Raw genomic sequence first — 22,506 nt, 5'->3', positions numbered from 1 at the left:
CACCACAAAAAATAATGAACTGGTGTTCAACAACCAAGACTTTGTCAATTCAGTTCAATTTCCAATATGTGCGCTAACAACGTGGACTGCTAATCAGTTTTTCAGTTAGGATAGCTTGATTGATAGATTAATTAGACTGATCTTGAATTTTGGTCTCATTTTAATCTTCATAAGAAATTTAATTTTAATTGCAATCTAGTTGATTAAAATACAATCATTTTAGACAACAACTATTTTCCTCCTCATTTCTGCAGACTAAACCAAAACTTATATAGTGGCATGTACAGTTGCAAACCTGTCAGTAGAAAGGTATTGTCTCTTAGATGGTAAAAGAAAGAATACGCATTCTTGTTTATATTTCTTAGCTAGAGAGCTGCCTCAACTTTCCACAATGTCTCACATTATCTTGTTAAAGCTGAAGCAAATGACAGAGGCATGATTAACATCCCAACAGGTAGCCTATTTGTTATGAGAGTCTAAATTGATACGGATAACATGAATGGAATTCTCTTAGCTTCTTGGTTGAGATTGTGAGTAGATGATGCCATATTTGTGAAGGGGAGAAAAAAAGTGAAAAAAATTCTATCCTGCCATATTATGAGGCACATTTCTTCAATGGGTTGCTGAGGAAAGTCAAGAATAATCTAGGAATTCTTAGAGTGACACATTCTAATCAATAGTGAGTTTAAAGCGTTACCCTAACGTATATGCCAACCTCGAAAGCTAGCAAAGGCTGACTAACAGCTTGAAAAAAGCTGAAAACAACCCTGATTATAAGCCTACAATGTGCGACAACTAGTTACATGTGCTTTCTAACAAGCTCTAGTCTAGGTATGACCACTTGACTTGGAAAGGAAAAAAGTAAATCAAAGTCTGAAAGGGTAAATCCAAATAATGACATTTTTTTCTTTTTAGGAGCGCACAGGGGCACTGTCCCTTGGAAACATATTAATTTATTTACTATTAAATATTATGCATTCTGGTTCATTTTAAGCACTGCAAAGTTTAAATCTTAAAGTGTCACTGATTTTCAACAGACAAACCATCACTCCCTCAAAAGTTACCGCAACACTCTCCCACATTAAATTACCCCATTCCCGTTTAGAGATCTATACCTTAATCAACTCTCTACCCTATTGTAGAGATACTCTCTCCTCCTCCAACTCTTCCAGTTCATTCTCACACTCCTCAGTCTCTTTCTCTCCCCCTCCCTTTCACTTCAGCCTGGCACGCTCATTTCCCCTGTTAAAGCTTCAACTGGTCTCCCCTCAATTCAACATGGCACTCTTGACCCTTGCAACTTATTTCAAGCTGCTACTTTGCTTCCACTCTCAATCAAGCAGGGCAATCTTCTCCCCTCACCACCCCCGCCCCCCCCCGTACAAAATGGCACTTTCCCTCTTCTATCAGTTCATGTTAGCACACTTCTCTCCCTCCCTTAGTTAAGTATGGCACACTGCTTTCTCCCTAATCCAAAAACTCTGGCTCCCAGCTTCTACCCCATTTCCTTTCCCTTTCATTTCCATTCCTTCATTGCAATCCATTCCCCCTTTGCTTTTCCCTTGTTGGCAATCCATTTTCCCCTTCCCCCAATGTAATTCATTCTCTTTTACCTTTTCCTGCCATCCATTCCCCACCCTTCCTTCTCTCATTCATTGAAATCCATTCCCCAGTCTATCCCTTTAGTGCTGCTCCTACCCAAGTCCTGCTGCTAATGGAAGTGTTTATGGCCGCTACATACCGTAAGCAAGAGCTTCTGTGAATTTTGTCAGCAAAAGATGCCACACTATGCAGACTCTTCACCAGAACCACCCCCCCCCCCCCAAAACACTGGCTATAAACAGAAAATGCTGACCATTGGAACGTATGGTTTATAGAATGACCAGTGAATGTCAGAAGCAAACCACAGGAGCCAGCGTTAAAAAAAACTTTCAAGATGGTACACTTACCTACCCCAACAGGTTTACTACGAGCAAACCTTAAATCCCAAATATGCACTTACTAAAACCAGGCTATGTAGTACACATCTGAATCATTTCTTTTTGTGAGGAGGGGCAGGAGGAGCAGGAGGAGAAAGATACAAGTAAGCAAAGATAGTGCAGCACTCACTGTGTTGGCTAGCTCCAAGTAACTGCCACTCTTTGGATTGCTCAAGCTTGAAGCCTGCATTAAGAGCTCCTGCAGAGCAGCTTGCTGATCCAGGTTAGCTCCTCCATACTCTAATAATTTCTGAAGGGTTGGATTAGTACGTAGTTCTGGGCTCTGAAGGTCTCGAGCTCCAGAATCATATTCCCAGCTCTCTCTGGCTCCTGACATTGCACCTGGAAAAAAAAGCACTGTATAAACTTAGAAATTAAAAGTGCACTTATAGAGGCTTTAAAACAGCATAATCCCATGATATTGTTTGCTAGAATCACTAAATAATGAATTTTGATTCTAAAATAGCTATATGTCATTAGTCCAGACAAATACAGATTTAGCTGATTGGCGGAAGGACTAGAGGGGACATGAGGAGAATCTTTTTTACCCAGAGGGTGGTGGGTGTACGGAATTCGCTGCCCGAATTGGTGGTAGAGGCAGGGACCCTCAACTCTTTAAAAAGTACCTGGACCTGCACCTAATGTGCTGTAAGCTGCAGGGCTACGGACCGGGTGCTGGAAGGTGGGATTAGAATGGGCACTGGTTGTTCTTCGAGCCGGCGTGGACACGATGGGCAGAATGGCCCCCTTTTGTGCTGTATCTTTTCTATGGTTCTATGATCATACGGATTGGGAAAGGATGTCTAGTTAAAGTGACTGGGGAAGTTAGCAGTTATGGAGGGACAAGGGACTAGTTCAGAGAGAGGAAGTGAACAGGTAGGGGAGGAAAATGGTGAGGATTTGGTGCTGTAGTGGATAATTAGGTAGAGGGCTGAGAAGTGAAGAAATAGGAAGGGCAGTGAATGCTTGAAAGGGGTAAACACATAGCATTGAGCATTTGGTGGGGGGTGGAAATTGAGGTTGTGGGTACTTGCAGTAGAGAGAATTCTGGTTAGTGGATAGGACATGTAAACATTTCACAGGTAGTAATTTGGAGGAAGTAGTTAGTATTGGGGGAGGGTAGAAGTTTAGCAATGGGCACTTTAGGGTGCAGGAACAGAGACCTGGACGTGCATACACACAAATCTTTGAAGGTGGCAGGACAAGTTGAGAAGGCTGTTAAAAAAGCATATGGGATCCTGGGCTTTATTAATAGAAGCATAGAGTACAAAAGCAAAGAAGTTATGCTAAACCTTTATAAAACACTGGTTAGGCCTCAGCTGGAGTAGTGTGTTCAGTTCTGGGCATCACACTTTAAGGCCTTGACATCCTTCCTAACGAGGATGCAGAAGAGATTTACTAGAATGGTGCCAGGGATGTGGAGAGACGAGAGAAGCTGGGGTTGTTCTCCTTAGAACAGAGGTGGTTACTGGGAGATTTGATAGAGGTGTTCAAGATCATGAACGGTTTTGATAGAGTAAACAGGGAGAAATTTTCCAGTGGCAAAAGGGTCGGTAACCAGAGGACACAGATTTCCCTGACAGAGGTCTTAGAAATTATATTTCAGGGCTCTATTCAATATGGATGTGTGCTGGAAGACTGAAAAGTGGTCTATGAGTACCCATTTTTAAAAAAGGGAGACAGAGCTTATGTAGGTAATTACAAGCCAGTTACCTAAACCTCCGAGATAGGGAAAATGTTACTCTTTAATTAAGGACTAAATTACCACGTGTCCAGATAAAGAGAAAATATAAGTTGCCAACACAGATTTCAAAAGGAGTGATCATGCTTGACAAACCTCAATTCTTTGAGGCGATAACAAACATGGTAGATGGGGAAAATGCAGTGCATGTAGTGTACATGGACATTAGGAAGGCCTTTGTCAAGGTACTACATGGGAGTTTACTCGAGAAGATTAGGGGGTGTAGAGTTAGGATAACAAACTAGATTAAAAATTGGTTCAAAAGTTGAAAACAGTAGACGTTAAGGGCAGTTTTTCAAATTGGTTGAAAGCGGGTAGTGGGTCCAGTTCTCGGTCCAATTATGTTCACTGTGTATATCAATGGTTTGGATACAAGTGTAGAGGGAGTGGTATAAAAACTTGTGGATAATACCAAAATAGGAGGTATAGTTTATTCCTTAGAAGACCAAAGGAATCTGTCATGGGATATTGATAAGATATCAATATCTGACAAAGGTCAGCACCCTGAAACATTAACTGTTTCTTTCTCTACAGGTGCTGCCTGACCTGCTGAGTATTTCCAGCATTTTCTGTTTCTATTCTATATTTGAAAAGATGGGGAATGACTAAAATGTGGCAGATGGAATTCAATGTCAGTAAGTGTGAAACAATGCATTTTAGTAAAAAAACATAGCAGTAATTGTACTCAATGGAAGAGCATGCAGTGCTGTGGTAGAGCAGAGGAATTTAGGGGTACAGAGTCACAGGATATTAAAGGTGGCACCCTCAGGTTGATAAGGCTGCTTTCAAAAAAAAAGGCTTGAGGAATTCTAGGTTTTATCACAAGAAAAAAGACTTGCATTTTATATAGTGCCTTTCACATCCTCAGGACGTCAAAGTGTTTTACAGCCAATGAAGTACTCTTCAAGGTGTAGTCACTGTTGTAATGTAGGAAACACAGCAGCCAATTTGTGCACAGCAAGGTCCCGCAAACAGCAATGTAACAATGACATTTTTAGGTGTTGGTTGGGGGATAAATATTGGCTAGGGCACTGGGGAACTCCCCTGCTCTTCTACGAAATAGTGCCTTTGGATCTTTTACATCCACTTGAAAGGGAAGACGGAGTTGAACGTCTCATCCGAAAGACGGCACCTCCAACAGGTCAACACTCCCTCAGTACTGCACTGCAGTGTCAGCCGAGATTTTGCAGTCAAGTCCCAGGAGTGGGACTTGAACCCACAACCTTCTGACTTAAAGACGAGAGTGCTACCACTGAGTCATGGCTGACACTAGGATATAAAAGCCAAGAAGTAATGATGAGCCTATATCAAACTTTAAAAAGACCTCAGTTACAGTACTGCATGCAGTATTGGGCTCCACACTATAGGAAGGATATTGAGCTTTAGAGAGAGTACAACATAGATTCACGAGGATGTGCCTGATAAGAGGAAATACAAATGAAAAAAGGCTTCCAAAATTGGGGCTTTTTTTTGTTAGGATGCAGATTATGGGGCAATATGATGGAAGTGTTTAAAATTATGAAACGTTCAGACAGAGTAGATAGAAGCAAATTGTTTCAAGTAGTTGAGGGGGTCTAGATTGAGGAGTCACAAATGCAAGATTATATACATAAGAGTTTTGTAGAAGAAGAGGGCAGCAGAAACTTCTTTAGAGTTGTGAGGCTGTGGAATTCACTTCCAGGGTTAGCAATTGAGGCAGAAACTATGTCAACACTCACGATTAGATTTGGTAGGTGGATGGAGGCAAAGGGGATGAAAGGATTATGGGAACAGGGAGAGTAAATTTGATTAGGACTATTTTCTCGCATGGAGGGTAAACGCCGACACAGACTGATACAGCCCAATGGCTTGTTTCTATGTTGTAACTTCTATGCGTTTCTATGTAGGATGTAGTTGAAAGAGACTCAGGGGTCTTAGTAGATTAGACACTCAACATGTGCCACCAACATGGAGCAGCAATCAACAAAACCAACAGAATGTTGAACAATACAGCTAAAGCAGTAAAATACATATCAGGGGAAGCAAACTGTACAGTTCTCCGGTCAGACTACTCCGTGAGTACTGTGTCTGGTTCTGATCAAGACACAAGGGAGACATTCAAGGATTGTAAGCAGTGCAGAGAACACCACATGACTAATCCTTAGTGTCAAAGGAGGAAAAACTGGACAAAGCTTGGGCTCTTCAGCCTCGAAAGGAGGTGTCCGAGAGGTGATCTTATAGATCTATAGAAGAAAGTTACAGGTATGGAAAGGTAAATCCAGAATATTAATTTAAGTTAAATTGAGAAGGACATGGGAACACAGGTTTAAAATAGTAAACAGTAAATTTGAGATCAAGAATCAGTCCTTCACACAAAAAGTGATTAGCACATGGAATGGACTTCTAGATAAAGCAGTGGAGGTGAAAACACTGGAATCATTTAAGAAGCAGTTAGATGCTGCAATGGGGAGAAGATAGGATAAACTATGATCCAGGTGACATAGAACCAGAGTACCCCGTTAAGCCCCTCGAGCCTGTTCCACCATTCAATTAGATAACGGCTGATCTGATCTGTACCTCAACCCCATCTACTCGCCCTTGTTCCATATCCCTTGATAACTATACCTAACAAAAATCTATTGATCTGTCTTTCTTGAAAATTTCAAATGTAAAGAATCTTACAACACCAGGTTATAGTCCGACAGTTTTATTTGAAAATCACAAGCTTTCGGAGGCTTCCTCCTTCATCAGGTGAATGTAGAAATCCTTGAACGTTTCGCATTTATATTCAGAGAACAATACCTGGTGATTACAGATAATCTTTCCAACTGCCCGTTGTCAAGGCAATCAAAGTGTTCAGACAGAGAGGTGTTACCTGCAGGACCACCGAATAGACAAACGGCCAGAACACAAAACAGAGAGAGAGAGGGAGAAACATCCAAAAGGAAGAGAAAGACAGAAAATGACCCGTTGTATTAAAAACAGATAACTTTTATTCGCTGGTGGGCCGTTTGTATATTCGGTGGTCCTGCAGGTAACACCTCTCTGTCTGAACACTTTGATTGCCTTGACAATGGGCAGTTGGAAAGATTATCTGTAATCACCAGGTATTGTTCTCTGACTATAAATGCGAAACGTTCAAGGATTTCCATATTCACCTGACGAAGGAGGAAGCCTCCGAAAGCTAGTGATTTTCAAATAAAACTGTTGGACTATAACCTGGTGGTGTAAGATTCTTTACATTTGTCAACCCCAGTCCATCACCGGCATCTCCACATCTTGAAAATTTCAATTGACCCAGCATCTGCAGCCTTTTTGGAGAGCTAGTTCCAGATTTCCACTGCCCTTTGTGTGAAAAAATGCTGCCTGATTTCACACTTAAATGGCCTAGCTTTAATATTATTATGCCCTTGTGACCTGGATGCTCCCTACAAGAAATAGATTCTCTGTATCTATACTATCAAATCCCTTTATCATTTTAAATACTTTGATTAGATCACCCTTCAACCGTCTAAACTCAAAGGAACACAAGCCAAATTTATGCAGTCTGTCCTCATAATTTAACCCTTTAAGCCCTAAGATAATTCTGGTGAATCTGCGCTGTACCCCTTCCAAGGGCAATATATCTTTCCTGAAGCTCAGTGCCCAAAAGTCAAGCTCCAGGTGGGGTCTGGCCAAGGCTCCATACAACTGAAGCATAACTTCCTCACTTTTAAATTGACCTTCCTCATCTGTAGTTATCTTGTGGCCTGTTAAATAATTTGTTTAGATGTATTGGACTTTTAGTATTTGATTTTTGAGCTTTATATTACTATTTAATTGTAAATAACAATATTAACTGTTTCAGCTTGTCTGGTTATATCCACCATTTCCAAGAATATGGGTTAAATGGCACAAAACTATATTTAATCCAGTAAGCAAGTGGGCAATTGTTGGTCCCTCAGGTACACATTTCTGCAAGGTCAGGGGGACAAAATCCACTATGGGAACTGTTAGACCTTTGACAAACATTCTATTAAAACTGGAAATATAACAGTATTCATTTTACGTAGGAGATCAGATTAAGTCATCAACCATGACAGTTAGCCAAATGAATTTTTTTTTAAGAACATATAATGAAGTTGAGAGTTGTTTTATTCCATTTATAGGCTTTTTCTTACGTCACTGATGAAATCACAAAAAACATAGCCAACCTAAACACTGCAAGCAGCTAATGTGTAATGACACCCCCATTGAAGAATTAAAGATTGTTCTATACTCAATACAAGTTGAGTGAGAATCTTAAGTGTAGTACCAGATAACGAAACAGTGTACATCCTAAGTTACATCCACCACATTTAACTATGAAGCAGTCAAGTAAATTATGGCGTATCCCAATGCATACTAATAAAACAGCAATTACAAATACTGTGAAATCTTTTCATGCTGTACCACAGAGAGTTAAAGATTGAACAGAAATAAATAATCTTTTCCCTTTATGCCACCTACATACCAAGGCTGTTGTCGCTGCTGGTTGGCCACGAAGCTATTCGATCCCGTAATTTTCTTTTTTTGCAAGATTCATCTGACTTTACTGAAAGTTCACCTTCTTCTTTTCTTATTTCAGATACCAACTGCATACGACAGCGTACAAAATCCTCAAAGGAGATCTTCCCATTCTCATCTGCTCCCAACTGATGCATAATCTCTGCCACTGATTCCTCCATGTTCAGTTGACGACACACCATAAGCAAGTCATTCCTGAAGAGCAGGAACAAAAAAAGATCATCACCACAACGATCACAGCACTGCAAATTCATGGGACCTAGTATACCTTGCAATGTTGCACTTGGCAAAGTTAAAGCATTGTAATGACAAAATATTTAATGCAAGCAAACCAATTGTTTTCTTGCTTTGGAATATAAGTGATAGCTTCAGTTCAAAATTCAGAATTCACAGTGCAATTTATGTAAATAGACAGAAAAGATGCATTATTTCACTAGCTTGTTACGTTTGGGAGCAAGCCCTGAGCCAAGGTCCATTTAAAAAAGTATTTTATTAGAATGCTTAATTGTACAATTAAGCTTAATATAGCCAAATATTTAATTTGTTTTTGATGACTGATCATATAAGTATTAAAATTGCAGTTTTCAACTACAAAATTGTTTAACTGAGGTCTTTTAAGTTTTTTTTAAATGTAGTTTGGTCCAAAAGTTAAAAAATAATTTCCAATAAAGGAATGATGTTTTTCTTTTAGGGATCGAAGACCCAGGACACAATAACAGAATTGATCAAAAACAACCCAAAGGCAAAACAGACATTTTTAAAAGATGCACAATGAAACAAGTAGTACTGAGACCTGAGAGCCGCACAAAAAAAAACTAATCCGGGGAACCAGAGAGTATTGGGTGAACTTTTTTTGACGACATATTCCGAGAAGCAGCATGAACAAGGAGCTCTGTCCTGAAGGACTATTTAAAAATCCAATCTTGTATACACCAGGAACTAACCAGACAATTTGCCAGGTATATTAAGTCAATCCCATGACGCTAAAAAGAATTTCAAGCCCGAAACAGAAAAATGGGACCCAAATATCAGTATCCCTCTTCACCACAATGTGAAATAAATCCTAGACCGAAAAGTTCAGATCCAGGTGCTATAACTACAGCTGTTCAGTATCAACAGATGAAGCTCTTCATTAGCCAGCAGGATCAGCATATAGCATTAGAGCTAACTTGATCACTCTGATTGAAACTTTGTTACTAAGATCATCAAGCAACATGAGCTTAGCCACCTGTGAACCTACCAACAGGGGCACCAGCAGACTCCACACCACATATCGATCTCGACCCCCACAATCCATGGCCCTCAACCAGTTGAGGGAACACATAAAAGAGGAAACCACGCATTGTCACGTAAACCGTGCTGCATTCTGGATTAAAGTTTGTTCAGTGAAAACGAGACCTAAGTGTTATAATGCAGGAGTCTCAAAGGTAACATCGGTACCGAGAGGCTACAGTGAAAGTGAAGAGTATTAGGATGCATAGCTAGGACGATACAATATAAAACAAAAAGTACCATATTGTCCTTGTACAAGACCTCCCTTAGACCCCATCTGGAATACTGTGTCCAGTTCCGATCCCCTCACATGGTGAGAGATATAGAGGCCCTGAAAAAAGGGACATATTCAAATGATGGGTCAAATTCTGCTGCTCTAACCCATATCATAGAGTTAGAGTCATAGAGTTATACAGCACGGATAGAGGCCCTTCGGCCCATCGTGTCCGCGCCGGCCATCAAGCCCTGTCTACTCTAATCCCATATTCTAGCATTTGGTCCGTAGCCTTGTATGCTATGGCATTTCAAGTGCTCATCCAAATGCTTCTTGAATGTTGTGAGGGTTCCCTGCCTCCACAACCCTTTCAGGCAGTGAGTTCCAGACTCCAACCACCCTCTGGGTGAAAAAGTTCTCTCTCAAATCCCCTCTAAACCTCCCGCCTTTTACCTTGAATCTATGTCCCCTTGTTATAGAACCCTCAACGAAGGGAAAAAGCTCCTTAGTATCCATCCTATCTGTGCCCCTCATAATTTTGTACACCTCAATCATGTCCCCCCTCAGCCTCCTCTGCTCCAAGGAAAACAAACCCAATCTTCCCAGTCTCTCTTCATAGCTGAAGCGCTCCAGCCCTGGTAACATCCTGGTGAATCTCCTCTGCACCCTCTCCAAAGCGATCACATCCTTCCTGTAGTGCGGCGACCAGAACTGCACACAGTACTCCAGCTGTGGCCTAACCAGTGTTTTATACAGCTCCATCATAACCTCCTTGCTCTTATATTCTATGCCTCGGCTAATAAAGGCAAGTATCCCATATGCCTTCTTTACCACCTTATCTACCTGTTCCGCCGCCTTCAGGGATCTGTGAACTTGCACACCAAGATCCCTCTGACCCTCTGTCTTGCCTAGGGTCCTCCCATTCATTGTGTATTCCCTTGCCTTGTTAGTCCCTCCAAAGTGCATCACCTCGCACTTTTCCGGGTTAAATTCCATTTGCCACTGTTCCGCCCATCTGACCAACCCATCTATATCGTCCTGCAGACTGAGGCTATCCTCCTCGCTATTTACCACCCTACCAATTTTTGTATCATCAGCGAACTTACTGATCATACCTTTTACATTCATATCCAAGTCGTTAATGTAGACCACAAACAGCAAGGGACCCAGCACCGATCCCTGTGGTACCCCACTGGCCACAGGCTTCCAGTCACAAAAACAACCTTCGACCATCACCCTCTGCCTTCTGCCACTAAGCCAGTTTTGTATCCAAAGTGTCAAGGCACCCTGGATTCCATGGGCTCGTACCTTCTTGACCAGTCTCCTGTGGGGGACTTTATCGAAGGCCTTACCGAAATCCATGTATACCACATCCACTGCGTTACCCTCATCCACACGCCTAGTCACCCCCTCAAAAAATTCAATCAAATTAGTCAGACATGATCTTCCCTTGACAAAGCCATGTTGACTATCCCTGATTAATCCTTGCTTCTCCAAGTGGAGACTAATTTTGTCCTTCAGAATTTTTTCCAATAATTTTCCTACCACTGATGTTAGGCTCACTGGCCTGTAGTTCCCCGGTTTTTCCCTACTCCCCTTCTTGAATAATGGTACTACATTAGCAGTTCTCCAGTCCTCTGGCACATCCCCTGTGGCCAGAGAGGTTCTGAATATGTGTTAGAGCCCCCGCAATCTCCTCCTTTGCCTCACACAGTAGGCTGGGATACATTTCGTCCGGGCCTGGGGATTTATCCATTTTTAGGCCTGCTAAAACCGCCAATACCTCCTCCCGCTCGATGTTAATATGTTCGAGTATATCACAGTCCCCCTGCCGTATTTCTATGTCTACATCGTCCTTCTCCATAGTGAAAACAGATGCAAAAAATTCATTTAGAACCCCTCCTACATCTGCCGGCTCCACACACACATTGCCATTTTTGTCCCTAATGGGCCCTATTTTTTCCCTAGTTATCCTCTTACCCTTAATATACTTATAAAACATCTTAGGATTTTCCTTTATTTTGCTCGCCAGTGTTATTTCATGGCCCCTCCTTGACCTCCTAATTTCTTTTTTAAGTATCCCCCTGCACTTTTTGTACTCCTCTAGGGCTTCCTCCGTCTTTAGCCTTTTGTATCTGCCAAAAGCCCTCCTTTTTTTCCTAATCCATTCTCGTATATCCCCTGACATCCAAGGTTCCCTGGAGTTCTTGGAACCACCCTTGACCTTTACGGGAACATGTTGCCATTGTATGTTCTCAATCTCCCTTCTGAAAGACTCCCATTGCCCCGATGCGGATTTTCCTACAAGCAGCTGATCCCAGTCCATTTTGGCCAGATCCTGCCTTATCCTATTAAAATCGGCCTTCCCCCAATTTAGAACCTTTATTTCCGGCCCCTCCCTATCCTTTTCCATGACCACCTTAAATCTCACCAAATTATGGTCACTGTCACCAAAGTGCTCACCTACTAGCACTTCTTCCACTTGGCCGGCCACATTCCCTAGAATTAGGTCCAGTACCGCCCCCTCTCTTGTAGGACTTTCTACATGCTGGCTCAAAAAGCTCTCCTGGATGCACGTTAAGAATTTTGTACCCTCTAAGCCTTTTACACTCTGAGTATCCCAGTTAATATTGGGGAAGTTGAAATCCTCCACTATTATTACCCTATTATTTGCACAATTTTCTGAGATTTGCCTACATATCTGTTCCTCTATCTCCCCCTGACTGTTTGGGGGCCTATAGTACACTCCCATCAAAGTGCTTGCCCCCTTTTTGTTTTTAAGCTCCACCCATATGGCCTCATTAGAGGAACCTGCTAATATATCATCCCTCCTTATGGCAGTAATTGATTCTTTAATTAATATTGCGACCCCCCCTCCTCTTATACCTCCCCCTCTGTCTCGCCTGAAGATTCTGTACCCCGGAATATTGAGCTGCCAGTCTTGCCCCTCCCTCAACCATGTCTCTGTGAGCACAACGCAACGCCATCAACGCTCTCAAGACCAACCGCAACATCGTCATCAAACCAGCGGACAAAGGAGGAGCCATAGTCATACAGAACAGAACAGACTATTGCAAAGAAGCATACCGACAACTGGACAACCAGGAACACTACAGACGGTTACCCGCAGATCCGACCAAAGAACACACCCACCAGCTCAACAAACTGATCAAGACCTTCGATCCAGACCTTCAAAGCATCCTGCGCACTCTCATCCCACGTAATCCCCGCGTGGGAGACTTCTACTGCCTCCCAAAGATACACAAAGCCAACACACCCGGACGTCCCATCGTATCAGGCAACGGAACCCTGTGTGAGAACCTCTCTGGATACATCGAGGGCATCCTGAAACCCATCGTACAGGGAACCCCCAGCTTCTGTCGCGACACTACAGACTTCCTACAAAAACTCAGTACCCACGGACCAGTTGAACCAGGAACACTTCTCACCACGATGGACGTCTCGGCACTATACACCAGTATCCCCCACGATGACGGCATCGCTGCGACAGCATCAATACTCAACACCAACAACAGCCAATCTCTGGAAGCCATCCTACAACTCATCCGCTTCATCCTGGATCACAATGTCTTCACCTTCGATAACCAGTTCTTTACCCAAACACACGGAACAGCCATGCGGACCAAATTCGCACCCCAATACGCCAACATTTTCATGCACAAGTTCGAGCAGGACTTCTTCACTGCACAAGACCTCCAACCAACACTATACACCAGATACATCGACGACATTTTCTTTCTATGGACCCACGGCAAGGAATCACTAAAGAGACTACACGATAACAAGTTCCATCTCACCATCAAGCTCACCATGGACTACTCCTCAGAATCAGTTTCTTTCTTGGACACACGAATCTCCATCAAAGACGGGCACCTCAGCACCTCACTCTACCGCAAGCCCACGGACAACCTCACGATGCTCCACTTTTCCAGCTTCCACCCTAACCACGTCAAAGAGGCCATCCCCTATGGACAGGCCCTGCGAATACACAGGGTCTGCTCAGACGAGGAACGCACGCGATGGACACCTACAGACGCTGAAAGACGCCCTAGTAAGAACGGGATATGACGCTCGACTCATCGATCGACAGTTCCGACGGGCCACAGCAAAAAATCGCATAGACCTCCTCAGGAGACTAACACGGGACGCAACCAACAGAGTACCCTTTGTCGTCCAGTACTTCCCCGGAGCGGAGAAACTACGCCATGTTCTCCGCAGCCTTCAACATGTCATCAATGAGGACAAACACCTCGCTATGGCCATCCCCACACCTCCACTACTCGCCTTTAAACAGCCACCCAACCTCAAACAGACCATCGTTCGCAGCAAATTACCTAGCTTTCAAGAGAACAGCGTCCACGACGCCACACAACCCTGCCAGATCATCGACACAGATACCACCATCACACGAGAGGACACCACCCACCAGGTGCATGGTTCATACTCCTGTGACTCGGCCAACGTTGTCTACCTCATACGTTGCAGGAAAGGATGCCCCAGAGCATGGTACATTGGCGAGACCATGCAGACGCTGCGACAACGGATGAACGGACACCGCGCAACAATCGCCAAACAGGAGGGTCCCCTCCCAGTCGGGGAACACTTCAGCAGTCATGGACATTCATCCACCGACCTTCGGGTAAGCGTACTCCAAGGCGGCCTTCGAGACACACGACAACGCAAAATCGTCGAGCAGAAATTGATAGCCAAGTTCCGCACCCATGAGGACGGCCTCAACCGGGATCTTGGGTTCATGTCACGCTACACGTTACCCCACCAGCGAACAAATGTTATCTGTTTTTAATATAATGGGTCATTTGCTGGCTCTCTCTGCCTTCCGGATGTTTCTGCCTCTCTCTGTTTTTCTTCTCTTTTTTTTCCCTGTTTGTTTTTTTGTTGAATGTGTATTCGGGGGTTCTGCAGGTGACACCTCTCTGTCTGAACACGGTGATTGCCTTGGCAACGGGCAGTTGCAGGGGCAGTCTGTAAACACCATGTATTGTTCTATATGTATAAATGCGTAGGCTTCAAGGAGCTCCTGAAACATTTACCTGAGGAAGGAGGAAGTCTCCGAAAGCTTGTGAATTTAAAATAAAATTGCTGGACTATAACTTGGTGTTGTAAAATTGTTTACAAATGTCTCTGTGACAGCAACAATATCATACTCCCATGTGTTTATCAACACCTTCAGTTCATCCACCTTATTCGCAAGACTCCTTGCATTAAAATAGATGCCATCCAGCCTTGCCCTCACATATTTGCCCTGTCTTCCAAGCTGACTTGTTTTTTTCTCTATATTTGGCTGCACATCACCCCCTATTGTAGCTCCACTCTGTATCCCATCCCCCTGCCAAGTTAGTTTAAACCCCCCCAAACAGTGCTAGCAAACCTCCCCGCAAGGATATTTGTCCCGCTCTGGTTCAGGTGCAACCCGTCCGACTTGTCCTTAGAGTACATAAATGGTTACCTCTCTTCCATATGCCATGTCCAACAAGGGGCCAGGCATAACTGTCCCTACTCCTCCTGTTTGCCGTGGCTATAGAATCAACAGATACCACCTTGTGAAAAGGCCAATACTATGCAGGACAAAATATCACTATGCGGAACACACTCCTCTTTACATCTCTAAACCCGAGGGCCTCTCTAGAAATGTTCCAGTCTGTTAGTGATACCTCTTGGGCTATAAACTGGCCTACTCCAAAACAGAAGGTATGCTCCTAGAACAGACCATACCAAAACCCAGAGGGGCCTGCCCCTTTGCCTGGACAGAAACAGGCTTCAAATACATAGGAGTAACAGTGACAGCCCAAACCACTCCCCCATTTTTTGCAAGAAAAGGCAAAGACGTCATGCTAAATCTATATAACTCATATAGGCTGCAGTTAGAATATTGGCCAATTTCGGGCACCTTATTTTAGTAAGGATATCAAGGCTAAGAGATGGTGCAGAAGAGATTCACCAAGATGATCATAGGAATGAGAGGCTTTACTTAAGAGGAGACACTAAGGAAACTAGAACTCTTTTCATTCGAACAAAGAAATGTTGGAGGAGAACTAATAGAGGTGTTCTCATTATTTTGAAGTTTTGATAAGAAAATTGGGAAACACTATTTCCACTGGCCAGTGAGTCGGAAACTAGAGGGCACAACTTTAAGATCACCAAAAGAACCAAAGTCGAGGTTTGCAGAATTTTTTTTAATGCAGAGGGTTGTTAGGCATAACGTCCTACCAGAATCAGCAGTCGATGAAGAATCCATAATACTTTTAAAAGGAAAGTGGATAAATATTTTGAGAAAATATTTTTAAGAGGATATGGGAACGGGACTAACTTTTCGACCAAATGGCCTCCTGTTGTGCTGTGAAATACTCCAAATCCAAATCCCAACCCAGCAATTCCATTACCTCAAAAGGCACATCCTCTAGTTTCTATGAGCAAGGCAGCTGCCAAGAATATACCTGCAACAACTACTTGCTCAACATGGAAGCTGGGTCTCCTTACGGACAGATCAACTGCACAGGATTGAAGCATGAAACAAGGCTCAAAACATCCGGCTGGGAACGGCAGCAAACATGGTCCGACAAACAGCACTGCTCCTCTTCCCTTTCTCAAATTCCTCAAAAATAACAGCCCAAGTCCAAAAACATTCAATTGTAGCATCAATCTCTGCAGCTTGGAGGAAAGCATGCACCACCCTGAAGGTGCCGCAAAGCCTGTCAGCCTTGTCCCTACTATGCTGCAAATGTGATTTCCTATTAGTTAGCTTCAAGGCACGGCCCGATAAGTGTATGACAAATAGACAAGCTGCTCTAGGAAGACCAAATCATGCCATTCCATCAGCTGACCCAATAAATTCCACATCTTCCATGATTTCTTCTATCATGCTCAAATCCAACAACATCTTTTCTACCACACTTTCTCTTCCCCCCCACCTCCCCCATACCAACAGTAATCAGAAGACAACCAAAGCCTACGTAAATTTTGGGAATAAGACTTTGGTCACCCACTACTAGAGGAGCAATGGCAAGAGACATATGGGCTGGAGCTCAGTCTCCATCAGGACTGCAGCCATAAAGGCAAACTTCAGCACTTGGTCTGGCTCTGCCACCACCTCCAGCCTTTATGGGCAGGGGTCCTGAAGTCCCACAGAGCCATGGCCGATCTCATCATCAATTTTTGCTTTTTGATATGTGCTTATTTTGGACATTAGAAATTTCAGTTATTAATGAAAAGTGGCAGATGAAAAAAATTCAAAAGCATTTTGAGGGAACTGTGGGCACCCCATTGGTCAGATTGCAGTGACAAATTTATATATGTATTTCCACCATAAATGTGGACCTAGGAATTTATAATGAAAAAACTTGACAATAAGTCTTGACAAAAACGTGACAACTGGAAGTCAAGTGACACAGACAGGAAGTGCATGCAGATGCAAAATTATATCATAGACTGGCTTTGTGGCACCTTCAGGGTGGTGCATGCTCTCCTCCAAGCTCAAAGACTATGCAACAGACCAGACAGATCCTCAAGGGGTAAGTTGTGACGGCAGATTGTAGAGGATCAGAAAATGGCAGGTGCATTAAATAGATTCTTATGTAATCAGACCTTACACATGTCATTGAATTACAGATCCAGTCACTCAGCTCAGGAACAGTTCAATGCAGTAAAGTATGTGTTATGAAGAAACACATTGTCTACCAGCCACCTAGGATGGGATACAGCCTAGAATCCTCTTGGAAATGAAGAATGAAAAAGGAGCTCTATAAAATACTAGAACTGTACTCAAGCATTGAATGATAATAGAGGCTATCCCGATATTCAAACTAAGAACAAGACATGAATCATCAAAATGTAGATGAGTTAATCCAATACCTTCAATAAGGAAAATGCAAGACTTTACAGAACACTAACAATACTCATCTAAAGACCACGTAAGAAATGAGTGAGATTTTGGTCCATGTCTCAGCTCAAACCTTCATGTTTGACCAGCTTATTTTTCCTATGGTGTGAGCTGCATTAGGAACAGACATCAGGAATCCTAATCTTATCTCCTAGATTAGAAAGAACTTACATTTATTAGAGTACCTTTCACGTCCTCAGGATGTCCTAAAGCGCTTTACAGCCAATAAATTTATTTTGAAGTATAGTCACTGCTGTTTTGTCGGAAAACACAGCACCAAATTTGGACACAGAAAGGTCCGACAAACAAGATGAATGACTAGTCAATCTTTTTTTTTGTGTGGTGTTAGTTAAGGAATGAATGTTGGCCAGGACACCAAAACTTCCAGCTCCCCTTTGGAAAAGTGCCATGGGATATTTTACATCCACCTGAAAACAGGCAGATGTGGTTTATTATCTCATCCAAAAGCCAGAACCTCCAACAATGCAACACTACTTCAGTACTGCATTAAAGTATTAAGCCTAAATTAGAGAAGGTCATCTTATCAAAAGCAACCAAGGATGGGCAATAAATGCTGGCATTGCCAGGGACACACATCCAGAGAATGATTTTTTTTAAACTTCGTGAAACAGCATTTAAGTTTCTCGGGACACTGTTGTGAGCAGGATACCCAGATCCTCACCCTTGTATGTGATGAGATATAGAAGATTTTGAGGTTCATCTTTGGAACGTCTTCCCTGTATGGAGATTTTCAGATTCAAATATATACTGTTACACAATTTGAAGAAAACAGAGAAAATTGCTGCAGTATTTCTAAAACTCCATTTTTGTCACAGCTTAAAGCTGGTTCCACAATAAAACTGTTTCCTGGGCTTATTTTTTTCCCATGTCAAATTTCAATTTGAATGAAATTATTTTGGTACTTATCCCATAATCCAGTTACATGATGATTTCTACCCTATACAGTCTAAACTGTATCGAATTTCTTTAAGATCACATATGATCCATTAACTCTCTGCACAGATCAGTTAGCCAACCTTGCTAAATGCTTCAGTGTCAACCAAATAGAAATCACTAAAATCATAGTGTAATACATTTGAAAGTACCACATCCTGCCAAATATGACTTCGATTTTTAAATTGAAGTCCAAAATTTGTAAGAATCATCAAAATATCAAAGATAAAGAACACAAATCTCTCAATGACTCATTAATCTGGATGGGTTTAATGATGATCGAAGTATAAAATAATGTCTTGAATTAGAGTGTTTCCCATCAAATCAATGGACGAGTCTCAGCTGTTTTGAGTACGCTAATGGGAGAAAAACCCAACCCTGGACTCCCAAGATGCATTGGCTTTCTCGGAGAATTTTTTCCGCGATTTGTTCAATAGGCAGAGCACGATGTGGGCAAAAATTTTACCTGCCACTGATGGACACAAAATTCCACAGTAACAGCATGAGCTGTCTGCTTTGTGCTTGTAGAGATGCACAATGTTGGTAGCTTTGAAATCTTGCAGCAGTTTCATGTTTCCAGATTTTACTGTAGAAGGAGAGGAGTCTCTCGTTAAGCTTCTGTCCTCCGTGCTTGTACATCTCTACAGAGATGCCATCCAAACCGGCTGCTTTTCCACCCAACATGTGTTTGATTCCAAGTTGGATTTCAGCCATGTCAGGTGGGATGGCAAACTGATCTTTCACAGGTATTTGCGGTATGTCATTTAACGCGTCAGCAGACACGGCAGAGGGACAGTTGAGGACTTGGTTGAAGTGGCTGGCCCAGAGTTCCAAAATTTCTGCTTTGTCAGTTAACAACTTTGTGCTTGACTTAAGGCAGGGACAATGCCACTTATTTTGGGTCCACACACAGCCTTTAGTTCTTTTGGTCAGCGGCAGATTGCAGAACCTCAGTCTTCATCTTATGCCATTTTTCTTTCACAGAGCAAGCTTAGTTTGAGCTTGCTGCTTTATGATTTGATTTAATATAATTTTTTTATTTTGGTACTTGAATATTTCATATTTAATGAGTGAAGAGAGAAGAAAAAGCTTGCATTTATGTTATAACTTTCATAATCTCAGGACATCCCGAAGTGCTTAATAGCCAATGAGTTACTTTTGAAGTGTAGTCACTGTTGTAATGCAGATAAATGCAGCGGCCAATTTGCATACAGCAATTAAATGTTTTTCAGTGGTGCTGGTTAAGGAATAAATGTTGGCCAGCACACTGGGAGAACTCACCTGCTTATCTTCAAATAGTGGCAAATTTACATCCACCTGAGAGGGCAGACGGGACATCAGTTTAACATCTCATCCGAAAGATGGCACCTCCAGCTCAGTACTGAGGGAGTGATGTACTGTTGGAGTGTCATCCGAGATTATGTGCTCAAACTGGAGTGTGGCTGGAACTTACGACCTTCTGACTCAGAGGCAAGAGTGCTACCACTGAGTCAAGGCAAACACCCAAGAATGTAGAATTTATATAGATATGAAAAATGGTATTTTGTCAATGTAAAATATTCCGAAGTATGGTGTTTCACTCTGGACATATATTGTCGTATGCATTTTTAGTAATGTTTTTGTTCTCGTGATGTTTTTGTATTTATTATAGTCTCCTGTAGGTTTGAATCAGCCAGTTGACTTGTGGAAGTTTACTTATGTGAGAGGAAATGTCTACTAGAGAAGCACGTTTGAGTACACTTTCACGCCGAGAACTAGCTGCTCGATTATGCCAGAAGACAAAGCTGCTCAATTATGCAAAAGACAAGGCTGAAGTGTTTGCAACCATCTTCAGCCAGAAGTGCCGAGTGGATGATCCATCTCGGCCTCCTCCCGATATCCCCACCATCACAGAAGCCAGTCTTCAGCCAATTCGATTCACTCCACGTGATATCAAGAAATGGCTGTGTGCACTGGATACAGCAAAGGCTATGGGCCCCGACAACATCCCGGCTGCAGTGCTGAAGACTTGTGCTCCAGAACTAACTGCACCTCTAGCCAAACTGTTACAAGTACAGCTACAACACTGGCATCTGCCCAACAATGTGGAAAATTGCCCAGGTATGTCCTGTCCACAAAAAGCAGGACAAATCCAATCCGGCCAACTACCACCCCATTAGTCTACTATCAATCATCAGCAAAGTGATGGAAGGTGTCGTCGACAGTGCTATCAAGCGGCACTTACTCATCAATAACCTGCTCACCGATGCTCAGTTTGGGTTCCTCCAGGACCATTCGGCTCCAGACCTCATTACAGCCTTGGTCCAAACATGGACAAAAGAGCTGAATTCCAGAGGTGAGGTGAGAGTGACTGGCCTTGACATCAAGGCAGCATTTGACCGAGTGTGGCATCAAGGAGCCCTAGTAAAATTGAAGTTAATGGGAATCAGGGGGAAAACTCTCCAGTGGCTGGAGCCATACCTAGCACAAAGGAAGATGGTAGTGGTTGTTGGAGGCCAATCATCTCAACCCCAGGACATTGCTGCAGGAGTTCCTCAGGGCAGTGTTCTAGGCCCAACCATCTTCAGCTGCTACTTCAATGACCTTCCCTCCATTATAAGGTCAGAAATGGGGATGTTCGCTGATGATTGCACAGTGTTCAGTTCCATTCGGAAGCCCTCAAATAATGAAGCAGTCCGAGCCCGCATGCAGCAAGACCTGGACAACATCCAGGCTTGAGCTCATAAGTGGCAAGTAACATTCGTGCCAGACAAGTGCCAGGCAATGACCATCTTCAACAAGAGAGAGTCGAACCACCTCCCCTTGACATTCAAAGGCATGGTCATCGCCGAATCCCCCACCATCAACATCCTGGGGGTCACCATTGACCAGAAACTGAACTGGGCCAGCCATATAAATACTGTGGTTACAAGAGAAACTCAGAGGCTGGGTATTCTGTGGCGAGTGACTCACCTCCTGACTCCCCAAAGCCTTTCCACCATCTACAAGGCACAAGTCAGGAGTGTGATGGAATACTCTCCACTTGCCTGGATGAGTGCAGCTCCAACACCACTCAAGAAACTCACCATCCAGGGCAAAACAGCACGCTTGATTGGCACCCCATCCATCACCCTAAACATTCACGCCCTTCACCGCCGGCAGACCTTGGCCACAGTGTGTACCATCCACAGGATGCACTGCAGCAACTCGCTAAGGCTTCTTCGACAGCATCTCGAAAACTTGCGACCTCTACCACCTAGAAGGACAAGGGCATCAGGCACATGGGAACATCACCACCTGCAAGTTCCCCTCCAAGTCACACACCATCCCGACTTGGAAATATATTGCCGTTCCTTCATCGTCGCTGGGTCAAAATCCTTGAGCTCCCTTCCTAACAGCACTGTGCGAGAACCTTCACCACACAAACTGCAGCGGTTCAAGAAGGCAGCTCACCACCACCTTCTCAAGGGCAATAAATGCTGGCCTTGCCAGTGACGCCCACACATGAACTAATAAAAAAAGTGGTGAGATTGTTCTGATGCAAAATGTGGTGATCCAGTGAGGGTCAATTGGAAGAGATGTCTGATGCTAAAACAAGTTTGTGTGACATTGGGAGACAAAGAATGGATGTTCGATTACGGCGAAGAGTGAGTGATCAATTACAGAAGGTGGTGAGAATGTCATAATGTCGGCCCCATGGGTGGTACTGCTAGTGATATCCAATTGTTTGAAGTGTCCAGTGCAGAAGACTCAATGAGTTTTTCCTTCATAGTCAGTGATCGACTGCGGCAGAGGTGGCGAACACATCTTTGTGATGTCGTACATGATGGTCCAAGTAAGCATTCATTTCAAAAGGTGTCTACTACTGAAGCATGTGTGACTGATGTTGAAACACAGAATGCATACTTGATTGTGGCAAGCGATG

At 43.1% G+C, this 22,506-nt stretch overlaps 1 protein-coding gene and 1 long non-coding RNA gene across 2 annotated transcripts in view; one reads left to right on the top strand and one right to left on the bottom strand.

Moving 5' to 3' along the window:
* The window catches only part of LOC137320945 (uncharacterized), a 44,156-nt gene extending 35,388 nt beyond the window's left edge, over window positions 1-8,768 (top strand). The window contains exon 3 of the long non-coding RNA XR_010962681.1: window positions 8,306-8,768. This is a non-coding gene — a long non-coding RNA (uncharacterized lncRNA). The remainder of the gene's footprint in view (window positions 1-8,305) is intronic.
* Window positions 1-22,506, bottom strand: part of mcc (MCC regulator of WNT signaling pathway) — a 257,268-nt gene that overhangs the window by 226,471 nt on the left and 8,291 nt on the right. Inside the window, exons 2-3 of the mRNA XM_067982962.1 lie at window positions 8,192-8,439; window positions 2,110-2,321 (exon numbers count right to left, since the gene is read on the bottom strand). Of these exons, the coding sequence (XP_067839063.1) occupies window positions 2,110-2,321; window positions 8,192-8,439 (460 nt within the window). The remainder of the gene's footprint in view (window positions 1-2,109; window positions 2,322-8,191; window positions 8,440-22,506) is intronic.

Source organism: Heptranchias perlo, chromosome 4 (assembly GCF_035084215.1).
Source record: "Heptranchias perlo isolate sHepPer1 chromosome 4, sHepPer1.hap1, whole genome shotgun sequence".
Classification (NCBI taxonomy): domain Eukaryota; kingdom Metazoa; phylum Chordata; class Chondrichthyes; order Hexanchiformes; family Hexanchidae; genus Heptranchias; species Heptranchias perlo.
The sequence above is the reverse complement of the archived record's forward strand: the minus strand, read 5'-3'. Positions and strand labels throughout refer to the sequence as shown.